This window comes from Pezoporus wallicus, unplaced genomic scaffold, assembly GCF_028554395.1.
Source record: "Pezoporus wallicus isolate ANWC-B61680 ecotype Strahan unplaced genomic scaffold, APGP_CSIRO_Pwel_v1 contig_6732, whole genome shotgun sequence".
NCBI lineage: Eukaryota > Metazoa > Chordata > Aves > Psittaciformes > Psittacidae > Pezoporus > Pezoporus wallicus.
The window spans coordinates 3,337,004-3,349,748 of NW_026638638.1; the positions used below are offsets into that span (position 1 = coordinate 3,337,004).

At 42.0% G+C, this 12,745-nt stretch overlaps 1 protein-coding gene across 3 annotated transcripts in view; it reads left to right on the top strand.

Moving 5' to 3' along the window:
* The window catches only part of TTN (titin), a 253,429-nt gene that overhangs the window by 57,207 nt on the left and 183,477 nt on the right, over positions 1-12,745 (top strand). For 2 of the 3 annotated variants that reach the window (XM_057411684.1, XM_057411685.1), the window contains 10 exons: positions 7,575-7,856; positions 8,462-8,740; positions 8,848-9,129; positions 9,674-9,952; positions 10,078-10,365; positions 10,571-10,849; positions 10,951-11,229; positions 11,328-11,606; positions 11,712-11,999; positions 12,132-12,419. The exons of the other annotated variant lie outside the window; for it this stretch is intronic. In XM_057411684.1, coding sequence (XP_057267667.1) covers positions 7,575-7,856; positions 8,462-8,740; positions 8,848-9,129; positions 9,674-9,952; positions 10,078-10,365; positions 10,571-10,849; positions 10,951-11,229; positions 11,328-11,606; positions 11,712-11,999; positions 12,132-12,419 — 2,823 coding nt within the window. The remainder of the gene's footprint in view (positions 1-7,574; positions 7,857-8,461; positions 8,741-8,847; positions 9,130-9,673; positions 9,953-10,077; positions 10,366-10,570; positions 10,850-10,950; positions 11,230-11,327; positions 11,607-11,711; positions 12,000-12,131; positions 12,420-12,745) is intronic. 3 annotated transcript variants of the gene reach the window in all.

A 12,745-nucleotide genomic window follows, 5' to 3' on the forward strand; every position in this document is an offset into this window, starting at 1 on the left:
CCTTTCCCTTTCTTTCTACTTTCCTTTCCATTTCCAACCTTTTTCCTTCCCATTTTCCCCCCTTTCTTTCCTTTTCTTTCCATTTTTAGAACCACCATCCTTTGTGAAGAAAGTCGATCCATCTTATTTACTGACTCCAGGTGACTCTGCACGCCTTCAATGCAAAATCAAAGGGTCTCCTGAAATGCAGGTTACTTGGTTCAAGAACAATAAGGAAATCCGTGAAAGCAACACACACAGGATGTCGTTTGGCAATTCTGTGGCTGTGTTAGATATTTTGGAGGTGAAAGTTGATGACAGTGGGAGCTACTCATGTGAAGCTGTAAACGAGGTTGGAAGTGACAGCTGCACCACCGAAGTAGTTGTCAAAGGTCTGTTCTTCTTGCTGCTGTCAGCCGCATTCTTGAGAAGAAACTTCTCTTCCTTTTTATTTTTGGCATGGTTGACTAATTCTTTCTTGCTGCTTTTATAGAGCCTCCGTCTTTCATCCGAACACTTGAACCAGCAGAGGTAGTAAAGGGAACAAACCCCGTTCTTCAGTGTGAGGTTGCTGGTACTGGACCATTTGAAATTAGCTGGTACAAAGACAAGAAACAGATTCGCAGTAGTAAAAAATATAGGTTGACCTCTCAGAAAGCTGTAATTTCTCTGGAGGTGTCCTCGTTTAATAGTGCTGATGTCGGTGAATACGAGTGTGTGATAGCTAACGAAGTCGGGAAGTGCATATGCAGTGCAACATACATCTTGAAAGGTCAGTGGAAGAGAAAAACCTCCACTTACTGAAGGAATTGGCAAGAACCTCTCATTACTTAAAATGTCTTTTCTTTGGATTTGTGGGTTGCTAGGGAGATTGGGGAGGGGAGGTTATCTTTTTCTCTTAAAGTTCTGTGTATATCTTATCTGGCGCTAAACCTGTGAATTTGAATTGAGCTTAAAGGGGTCCCCAGCTGGGGAATGCAGCTCTTTTCTTGCTTCCTCTTTAGCTGAATTGTACCATGTACTTCGCATATTGTCTCGTGTAACTGTCTTTAAGCAGTGGATTTCATGGGATGATGTGGTAGAAGATGAGTATTTCTTCTTGTCTCTTTTCTTTGAACTAGAACCACCATCTTTTGTTAAGAAAATTGAAAATGTAACAGCTCTGGCTGGAGATAGTGTTACATTACAGGCTGTGGTGAAAGGGTCAGAGCCTATTTCTGTGATGTGGATGAAGGGAAAAGACATTATTCAAGATGATAACAAAGTGAGAGTGACATTTGAACATGGTCTAGCAACACTGCAAATTACCGGTGTCCAGCTGAGCTCTGGTGGGAAGTACACCTGCGTGGCTGAGAATGATGCAGGAACTCAGTCCTGCTTTGGTGAACTGTCAGTGAAAGGTCAGTGGAGTATTGCTGTGATCCCTGCATTGTCACCCACCTGAGAAGAACAAGTTCCTTTTGTCCTTAACACCAGCTGTTTAATTCTGTTATAGAACCTGCCAAAATCATTGAAAAATCTGAAATGATCCAGGTAACAGCAGGGGAACCAGCCATTTTGGAGTACACTGTTACAGGCACTCCAGAGCTAAAAACCAAATGGTTCAAAGATGGAAGACCACTACCTGCCAGCAAAAAATATAGGATCAGCTTTAAAAATAACATTGCTCAGCTTAAGTTTTATGCCGCTGAACTGCAAGACAGTGGCGAGTACACCTTTGAGATATCCAATGATGTGGGCATCAGTTCTTGTACTACCAGCTTCACAGTGCTAGGTTGGTACTGACTCTTTGCAAACAACCCTGCTATTCTGCTCTGAGCCCAACAGAGCAGAAGCACAACGGCATGTTTGGTTTTCTCATTAGTTTGTTTCTTTCATATCTTTCACTCTCAACAGATCGCACTCTCCCTCCCTTCTTCACTAAACCCCTGAAGAATGTTGACAGCATCATTAACACGTCATGCCGCCTAGACTGCAAAATTTCAGGCTCTCTTCCAATGACTGTCTCTTGGTTTAAGCAGGACATTGAGATCACTTCAAGCGCCAAGTACACAGTACACTTTGCAGAAGGTTCTGCATCTTTGGAAATAAAACACCTAGATGCAAGTGATGCTGGGGTCTACATTTGCAGAGCCACAAACTCTGCTGGTAGCAAAGAGAGCAGTAGCACTTTGTTTATAAAAGGTTTGGCAATTTGTTTAAAATTTCTTGGAATTTTTTTTTCATTTAATAATACTTTTCTTCAGGCCATGTGTCTCACTCTTGACATTTGCTTCCTTTCAACAAAATCTAGAGCCACCCAGCTTCATTGTAGAACCAGAGTCCCAAGATGTACTGCCTGCATCAACCGTACGTTTCAAAGGCACATTTAAAGGCACAACACCACTGATGGTGAAATGGTTTAAAGGTGAAACTGAGCTGGTGACAGGAGGAGCCTGCTACATCATGACAGAAGCGTTAGCAAGTTACTTGGAACTTTACGCAGTCAAACCAACAGACTCAGGAAAATACACCTGCAAAGTCTCCAATGTAGCTGGTTCAGTATCATGCAGTGCAAACTTGTTTGTAAAAGGTTTGCATTCTTCTGTCTTTTAAACTTTCAGATGCTGGATTGACCCAGTAGCACTCTTTCCTGCTTTCTTTATCCTGAACACTCTTCTTAAACCCACAGAACCTGCTGCCTTCAAGGAGAAGCTAGAGCCAACCCATCTGGTAAAGAAAGGTGGATATGCTGAGCTGACCTGTGAAGTCACTGGTACTCCTGAGATTAAAATCACGTGGTTCAAGGATGATAGAGAGCTAAAAGAGAGTGACAAATATAGAATGTCTTTCACAAAATCCTTGGCAGTACTTCATGTTATAGAGGCTGAGCCTGAAGACAGTGGGGAATACATTTGTGAGGCCAGAAATGATGCTGGGAAAGATATTTGCAGTAGTGTCGTTACGATCAAAGGTGTGTGTGACATCCAGCCATGCAGTTTGTCTCTTTAAACTCAATACAACTTTATAGACTTCAAAAGTATGACTAATACAACTGAACTCTCTCTTTTGCACTGTAGAGTCACCTTATTTTAGCAAGGAGTTTCAATCCATGGAAGTCTTGAAAGATTCTGATGTGGTTTTGGAGTGTGAGGTGCTTGGCACACCTCCATTTGAAGTGTTCTGGGTGAAAGATGATAAACCCGTGCGGAGCAGTAAGAAGCACAGAATAAGCATTGAGAAATCTTTGATTAGCCTCCATGTTTTCAGGTTTGATGCTTCTGATGTTGGCGAGTATCAGTGTAGAGTAACAAATGATGTCGGGAGCTGCTTCTGCAGTTCAGAGGTTACACTGAAAGGTTAGTGCAAGGTGCAGAATGCCACTAGCATGCTTTTATCCCAGTGTGGCTTTCATGCCACACCATCATGCACCAGACTCATACTTACATGTCCATTTTCTTCCTGCCAGAGCCCCCACAGTTTGTAAAAAGGATAGAAAACATTAGTTCCCTTCGAGGGGGAACAGTTGTGTTTCAGGCTGCTATTAAAGGCTCCTTGCCCATCACTGTGTCCTGGCTGAAAGACAATGAAGAAGTGATTGAAGATAACAATATAAAAATGACTTTTGTCAACAATGTTGCCACTCTTCTGGTGAGGTCTATTGAACTGAAACATGATGGGAAATATTTCTGTCAGGCTAAAAATGAGGCAGGAATTCAGAGATGTTCTGCTCTGCTGACTGTCAAAGGTTGGTCCTACCCTGAGGGTTTGTGGTGATCTCAGACTGTTCCTTGGTGGTTTATACAGATGCTCTTAACACTCTTATCTCCTTGTTTACAACAGAGCCTGCTACAGTTGTGGACAAGGCCGTGTCAATAGATGTGACTGAGGGAGACCCAGCAACCTTGCAGTGTAAATTTTCGGGAACAAAACCTATTACAGCCAAATGGTTCAAAGATGGCAAGGAATTGGCGTTAGGCCCAAAATACAAGATCAGTGTTACAGATACTGTCTCAGTCCTAAAGGTGCTTTATGCAGAAAAGAAAGATAGTGGAGAATACATTTTTGAGGTTCACAATGACGTTGGAAGCAGTAGCTGTTCTGCCAACATTAATGTCCTAGGTGTGTATGAGCTCTCTTTTATCATTGTTTTCACATAAAATACATTTTATCCTGAGCTCACATCTGTGCAATCAAGGTTGAATTTCATGCTTTGTTTTTTTACTGTCTTGGATAGATCTCATTATACCACCTAAATTCACCAAAAAGCTCAAGAAAATGGACAGCATTAAGGGCTCTTTTGTCCATCTGGAATGCATAGTGTCAGGTTCACATCCCATAAGTATCCAGTGGTACAAGGATGGCCAAGAAATAACAGCAAGTGAAAAGCACAAATACTCTTTCCATGATAATACTGCATTTCTGGAAATCAATAAACTGGAAGGCACAGACAGCGGCTCTTACACTTGTGAAGCAACCAATAAGGCGGGAAGCAGCCAGTGCAGTGGGTTCTTAACAGTCAAAGGTTTGAGTTCCTTCTTTGTCTTGTGTTAGGCCTTTCATTCATAACTTTGGAATTCACCTGTATCAGAGTAATCTTCTTTCTTCCTTTTTACATGTTACAGAGCCACCATATTTTGTAGAGAAACCCCAGTCCCAAGAGATTGTGCCCAATGCTAGGGTTCAGTTCAAAGCACTGGTGAAGGGCTCTACTCCTCTGCAGATAAAGTGGTTTAAAGACAGCCAAGAGCTCCTCTCTGGAGCCAATCGATCTGTCTGGAAGGACGACACATCTAGTGTACTGGAGCTCTTCTCGGCTAGGACATCTGACTCTGGGAACTACACTTGTCAGATAAGCAATGATGTGGGGACTGCAACTTGCAAGGCAACTTTGTTTGTAAAAGGTGTGCAGCTCAATATTCTCCTCATTGTGCTTCTGATTTTTCTGTGTAATTTGGAGGGAGGGGATAGGAAACCCTTGTATTTCTTTACATCACCTGAATATTACAAAGCCTCACCTTTTCTGTCCACCTTCTAGAGCCTCCCAGGTTTATTCAGATGCCAACTTCCGTAGTAGCTTTGCGTGAAGGACAGTCCACCACTTTCGAATGCCAAGTAGTAGGCACACCAGAGATCCACATAACATGGTACCTGGATGGTAATGAAGTGACTGACCACGCCAAGTACGGCATCTCCTTCATAGACGGTTTAGCCACTTTGAAATTAACTCAAGCCAGAGTGTCAGATAGTGGGATTTATGTTTGTGAAGCCCACAATGATGCAGGTAGTGAAAGCTGCAGTATCGAGCTGAAAGTAAAAGGTTTGTTTTGAACATCTTGGCATTTATGCCACATAGCTGGGGTGATGGAGTAGGGGAGACTTCTCCCCTCAAAATCATTCGAGGCTACTATTTGCCTTCTCTTCATTCCTCTTTGTAGAGCCTCCAACATTTGTTCGGGAGTTGCGTCCCACTGAAGTAGTGAAGGGTTTGGAAGCCATACTTGAGTGCGAGGTGACTGGTACTCCTCCATTTGAGGTGAAGTGGCTGAAGAACAATAAGGAGATGTTCAGCAGCAAGAAATATGCCATCTCCACCAAAGAATCAGTATTTACTCTTAATGTGACTAACTGTGATGTCTCAGATGTTGGTGAATATCAGTGTATTATATCAAATGAAGGTGGGAGCTGTTCTTGCAGCACAAGGCTCAGCTTGAAAGGTCAGTTCTTTAGGAAGTATACCCATAACATTATATGCTCTGGCTAAACTGTAGTGACTAGGATGACTTTATATTATCTCTCTTTCCCCCTTTCCCTTTCTATGACTTCTCTTCCAATCAAAAACCAAAACTTCACACCACAGAACCACCATCCTTTGTCAAGAAGCTGGAGAATGTCACTAGCATTTTGAAAGGTACTGCATTCTTCCAGTGCATTGTAGCTGGTGCTCAACCCTTATCTGTGTTGTGGATAAAAGATGAGAAAATACTAGAAGATGATGAGCACCACCATATCACCTTTGAGAACAGCGTGGCCACACTGGAACTTACCAATATTGACCTCAGCCACAGAGGAAGATACACTTGCCAGGCAAAGAATGAATCTGGCATGGAGAAATGTTTTAGTCTGCTTTTTGTACAAGGTGTGTACAAGGTGTGACCCTTCAAGCCATCCTTGATGAGTACTTGGAAAGTCAGTACCCTATCTATGTATCTAACTGTTATTTTTATATACTTTATATCTCAGAGCCTGCACAAATCATAGAAAAGGCTAAATCACTTAAAGTCACTGAAAGAGACCCTGTGACTTTGGAGTGTACTGTGGCTGGAACACCAGAGCTCCGAATAAGATGGTACAAAGATGGCAAACAACTCCTACCCAGTAGATACTACACAATGAGCTTTGAAAACAATGTGGCCAGTTTCAGGATTGAACCTGTATCAAAGGAGGATAGTGGTACATACAGTTTTAAGGTTGAAAATGACTTTGGAAGTAGCACCTGTGAAGCTGTTCTCACTGTCCTAGGTTTGTATTGTCATTTGGTGAATTCACCAATCCAGCAGGGAGGGAATGAAAAAATTATAATCTCTGTGAAAGATAGGCAAGAAGGTAACCAGTCTGGTTTTGCCATTTTTTTGTGTTGGGCAGATCAATCAATTCCTCCTGCATTTATCAAAAAACTAACCAAAAAGGATACTGTTCTGGGATCTTCTATCCAAATGGAGTGCAAAGTCTCTGGGTCACTTCCCATTACTGCAAAATGGTATAAGGATGGAAAAGAGATAACTGACAGTGCAAAATATAGAAGCCTATGCCACGAGAACACTATGTCACTCGAGATTGCTAACCTAGAACTGGCAGACAGTGCAAATTACATGTGCAGTATCTCTAATGTTGCTGGGAGCGATTCTTGCAGTGCCGTCCTGACTGTGAAAGGTTTGAAACTCTTTTGCTGCTTGTTTGTGATGGATGCTGGGAAAAATATCTTAAATCTTATGCTAACATAAGACTCTTATACCTCTTAATATAAATGCTGAAAACTTGGTCTCCATGCTTACCTTACTAAATTTCTTCATTCTTCCAATGAAGACATTTCTGATGTAACTGAATGTTTCTTTTTCTTGAAAACTGCAGAGCCACCAAGCTTCTTAGTAAAACCTGAAAGCCAGCAAGCCATCCCAGATTCCACAGTGGAGTTTAAGGCTACACTAAAAGGAACACCACCCTTTACAGTAAAGTGGTTCAAAGAAGACTTAGAACTTGTATCTGGTCCAACCTGTTTCATTGGGATTGAAGGGTCAACTGGGTTCTTAACCCTCTATTCAGTGGATACTTCTAGGAGTGGGCGCTACACTTGCCACATTTCTAATGACGTTGGCAGTGACTCTTGCACTACAACACTGATGGTAACAGGTGTGACTTCTTTCTTGTGTTACAGTCTTTTCACCTATTTCTTTTCTTTCCTTTTTTTGCCAAGCCCACCTCAGTGATATCAATACACTTTCATGTGAATTCCCTACCCTGTGTTTGCAACCCACAGTTCTTTGGTTCTTTCCCCTCCTCTTTTCTTTCCAGTATTAATTCAGACCTTTCTGACTCCACTTTTTCTGCTTTTTTAGAACCACCCAAGTTTGCTAAGAAGCTAGAGGCAGCAAAAGTAGTCAAGCAGGGTGACTCAGCCCGGCTTGAGTGCAAAGTAAGTGGGTCTCCAGAGATGAAAGTAGTGTGGTTCAGAAATGACCATGAAATTGTTGCCAGTGAAAAATTCCGGACATCATTCATTGACTCCTTGGCTGTGCTTGAAATGAATTATCTCAGTACTGATGACAGTGGTGACTACATCTGCGAAGCTCACAACCCTGCCGGCAAGGCCAGCTGTAGCACTAAAGTCACAGTGAAAGGTTAGATATCCTCTTATTCTCTTGACTACATCCCTTTTTTCCCCTGGTGGCTTTATCCTTTGAAAATAAACAAGAACAGGAGATTAATTTAGTATTTTAGGACTGACTTTTTCTTCATGTTATGTTTGTTTCTTGAGGCCCCCTCCCCCCCTCTGTCAGTGCCTGAACAACAGCAATGTTGTTCTTAATGCAGATGAGTCCTAAGTTAGGTGATCCCCAGGTTTATGACTGTCAACATCGAGGACAGATCATAGTGGGAACTGCTATATCAAGGAGCTGAAATACAAACTGAAAGAATAGACCCAGAGTAATCAGCATCAGTTTTACACCCTGTGTTTGAGACAACTATCAGATAAATGAGACCTATACCCTGTCTTCCAAGGACCACCCCTCTGTTCACCTTTTCTACAGAAGAGCTAAGAGCTCTGGATGCCAACTACTTGCAAGATTATTTCATAATGTGCCAAGAAAATGAGGAAAGTCTGTGCCCATTCTGCTGATTTTTCTCAGCTGTCTCATTGTGTAGAAGCTGGTATGAGTAAATGATTTGCTGGTCAAATAGCTCCAGGCTCCTTTCTAAAAATGTTCCTTTCTTCCCTTGTTAGAACCTCCTGTTTTTAGCAGGAAGCCCTCTCCAGTAGACATGCTCAAAGGAACTGAGGTTAGCCTGGAATGTGAGATTTCAGGAACACCACCATTTGACGTTACCTGGTACAAAGACAGGAGGCAAATCCGCAGTAGTAAGAAGTATAAGGTTACAGCCAAAAACTACCACACCAGTGTTCGCATTCTTAATATTGAAGCTGCAGATGTGGGTGAATATCAGTGCAAAGCCCAGAACGACATAGGAAGTGACACTTGTTTTTGCACTGTGAAGCTGAAAGGTAAAGTATTGACACATATGCCTTCTGCAGTGCTCCCAATGGCACTGCATTACTCTTCTTTCATAGACACTGTAAGTATTTATTATAACTGCCTATTTCTTCTTCAGAACCACCAAAATTCTTGACTAAAATAAACAGTGTGACTGTTGTGGTTGGTGAACCAGTAGAGTTACAAGCAAGAGTGGAGGGCTCCCAGCCAATTTCTGTGCAGTGGCTTAAAGACAAAGAGGAAATTATTAGAGAAAGTGAAAACACGAAGATCACGTTTATGGAAAATATTGCAACTTTACAACTTCTGCACACAGAGACAAGCAGTGCTGGAAAATACATCTGTCAGATCAGAAATGATGCTGGAAGTCGAGAGTGCATGGCTACCTTAAGTATTCTAGGTTGGTAAAAAGCATAGGTGCACAATAGGGTTGTTTTTTTTCTTTTTAAGTGAGGATCTTGGCTGTTTAGTGTCAGCTGCATGATGTCCTTATTCCCATGAGTTTAAAATGAGCAAAGCAGAGATTTCTTGTATCCCCAACAAGCAGTAGTCAGGTTCCTTATTTTCAGTTGTCCAAGGATAAGGGTGAGAGGAACCACAGGCTTCTAGATGGTTATGGGATCCAGTTGACTGAATTTCTGTCATGTCTTCTGCTCGTCTGCTTAGAGAGAGACAAACAGTTGTGTTTCTCTCCCAGGAGTTTAAAAATGTTTTTAATTTATTTTGGAGAGCATCTGAAATCTCCAGTTTAGGGCAGAATAAAGGGTGTTAAAAAAAATAAAAATAAAAAATATTTTAAAAAAGCTGAAAAATTCCCCAGCCCAAAAGCCTGGGATATCCCTAGAATCAAATGTGTAAACCCCATCTTAAAATGCTATAACACTTACAGCTAGTGCTACTTAATTTCTGTGTTCACCATACATGTTACCCATCTCTCCTTCTAGAGCCTGCAGTCATTGTAGAGAAAGCAGAACCAATGAGAGTTACTATAGGAGACGCCTGTACTTTGGAGTGCAAAGTGGCAGGCACACCAGAGCTTTCCACGGGGTGGTTCAAGGATGGCAAAGAGCTGACCAGCAGCCAGAAATACAGAATTACTTTCCTCAATAAAGTATCTACGCTTAAAATTATGGATGCAGAAAAGGAAGATGCTGGACTGTACACTTTTGCAGTGCAGAACGACGTGGGGAAAAGCAGTTGCACAGCATCAGTTGATGTTTTAGGTTGGTTGGGTAGCTTGTTTTCTGCCTTTTACAAAAACTTCCACTCAGTCATGTTCTCCTTTCTTTCTCCCATTCCTTCCTTCCTTTTCTTTCTAACCATGTATTTATTATGTTTTCTTATGCAGATCGAATCATTCCTCCTTCTTTCACAAGAAAATTGAAGGAAACTCCTTGTGTTCTGGGTTCCTCAGCATTGCTGGAATGCAAAGTGTCGGGTTCACCTCCTATTTCTGTGGCTTGGTTCCGAAATGGACTTAAGTTAGTCAGTGGGGAAAAACATCAAATCTCCTTTTCAGATAACCTTTGTATTTTGGAAGTGAATTCACTGAGTGATTCAGATGCTGGAACTTACACCTGCAAAGCTACCAACATAGCTGGTTCAGATGAATGCAGTGCTGTATTGACCGTACAAGGTCAGTATATGGTGATCAGGAAGCTCTCTAAGCTATTCTTTTCTCTTTTTCTCTTGACATTACCTATAGTCTTTTGTAAATATGCTTGGGGAAAATTATTGATGGGGAAAATAAAGATTGTGTTCTTTACCTTCATTAGGTGTGGAAATGCCAGGATTATGCTGTAGCAATCTGTCTTACCTCTCTTTTTCTCTTGTGTGTTTAGAACCACCTTCTTTTGAGAGGACACCAGAGGCTCTGGATGTCTTGCCAGGCACAAGCATCACTTTTACATGTGTTATCAGAGGAACCCCACCTTTTAAGGTGAACTGGTTTAAAGGGTCCAATGAGCTTGTGCCAGGAGACAAATGCAATATCTACTTGGAGGACTCTGTTGTGGAGCTTGAGTTATTTGACGTAACTCCTCTCCAAAGTGGAGAATATACTTGTCTAGTGACTAATGATGCTGGCAGGGCAAATTGTACAACACACCTTACAGTAAAAGGTTTGTAAAGATGGCGTCTCTCTATTTACCTTAAAGTATTGTTTCCTTTCCTCCATTAGTCCTGTAGTGCTCAACATTTGTGACTTCTTACCCTTTGTTAGAGCCAGCAGTCTTTGTGAAGAAACTGAGTGATCAGTATGTAGAGCCCGGCAAGGCCATCATCCTGGAGGGAACTTACACAGGCAGCCTGCCCATCTCTGTGACATGGAAGAAGAATGGCCACACCATCACTCAATCTCAGAAGTGTAGTATCACCACCACAGAGAAATCCTGCATCCTGGAAATACTTGACAGCACCAAAGGGGATGCAGGAGAATACACTTGCCATGTTGAAAATGAGGCAGGAAGAGATGTTTGTGGGGCTATAGTCTCTACTCTAGGTGTGTGCTCCCTTTGCTTCTTTTTCTTGCTTGTTCTTTCAAGTGTATGTCTTACAAGGCCTGGCACTATAATGAGCCTAAATGCTTCTCTTTTTCAGAACCTCCCTATTTTGTTACACACTTGGAATCTCTTGAGGTGTCAGTTGGGGATTACACAACATTGCAATGCCATGTTGGTGGTACACCAGAAATCACTGTGTCTTGGTACAAAGGTGATACAAAACTCAGATCTACTCCTGAGTACAAAGTATTCTTTAAAGACAATGTTGCTACACTTATTTTCAACAAAGCGGTTAGCAACGACAGCGGAGAATATATCTGCAAGGCAGAAAACAGTGTAGGAAGTGCATCTACAAAGGCTCTCTTGACAGTTCAAGGTGATGATTTTATATTAACTTGCTACAAACTCTTTTTCTCTTGCAAAATTACGTAAAAAAACCTGTTTCCTGGGGCATATTTATCCTTTACCTACTTTCTTCCAGAGCGCAAGCGACCACCTTCCTTTGCAAGAAAATTAAAGGATATCGAGCACCCTGTTGGATTACCCCTTAAATTTATGTGCCGGCTCAATGGCTCAGAACCCATTACTGTGGCTTGGCATAAAGACGGTGTGCTGCTAAGCGATGACCACAATGTGCACACATCCTTTGTAGATAATGTTGCAGTGCTGCAACTGGTGCAAACCGAGATGAGTCATACTGGGCAGTACTCCTGCACAGCCACCAATGCTGTGGGCACTGCCACCTCGAGTGCTAGGCTTACAGTGGCAGGTGTGTTGGCTTACAAAACTTTTGCCTTGACCATAGGCTACCCCTTCCTGTTTCATGCATGCAATGGTATCAGTGTGTTGGATTAGCTTTTTCATGAAGTATGAGTACTACATGGTTTTCTTGCCTTTCTAGAACCCAAGCAAGCACCTGTGTTTGACACCAAGCCAGAATCTATTGATGTGCCTTTTGGCGAAAGTGCTGACTTTGAATGCCATGTTACTGGAGCACAGCCAATATGTATCACCTGGTCCAAGGATGGTCGGGAGATCCGAACTGGAGGAAACTTCAATATTACATTTGTAGCCAACACAGCTCACCTTCGTGTGCTCAGAGTGGGTAAAGGAGACTCTGGCCAATATACTTGCCAAGCTAGTAATGAAGTTGGTAAAGACTTTTGCTCAGCCCAACTCTGTGTCAAAGGTATTAAGTCACCTTCATCTGTTCGTTTTTTTTTTACTTGAGTAAACAGACCCCTTTGTTACTGAGTTCCATCTTCCACCCTTTCCAGTTTGGGATCATTAGTTTTCCAGAAAGCAGACATGTGGTGGGTGACCTTCTATCATACAGCATGACAGTAGAAGCCTTCTGTACCTCAAAATCTCCAAGGGGAAAGATCCCCTTGTGAAGTTTTATTTGGTCATTATTTCTGAAACTACAGTCAGAGTGGTATTCACACATAGCAAATACTATGTGGAAAATGATGATACAGTAAATACAACTACTTTACATCCATAGGCCAGCATTAG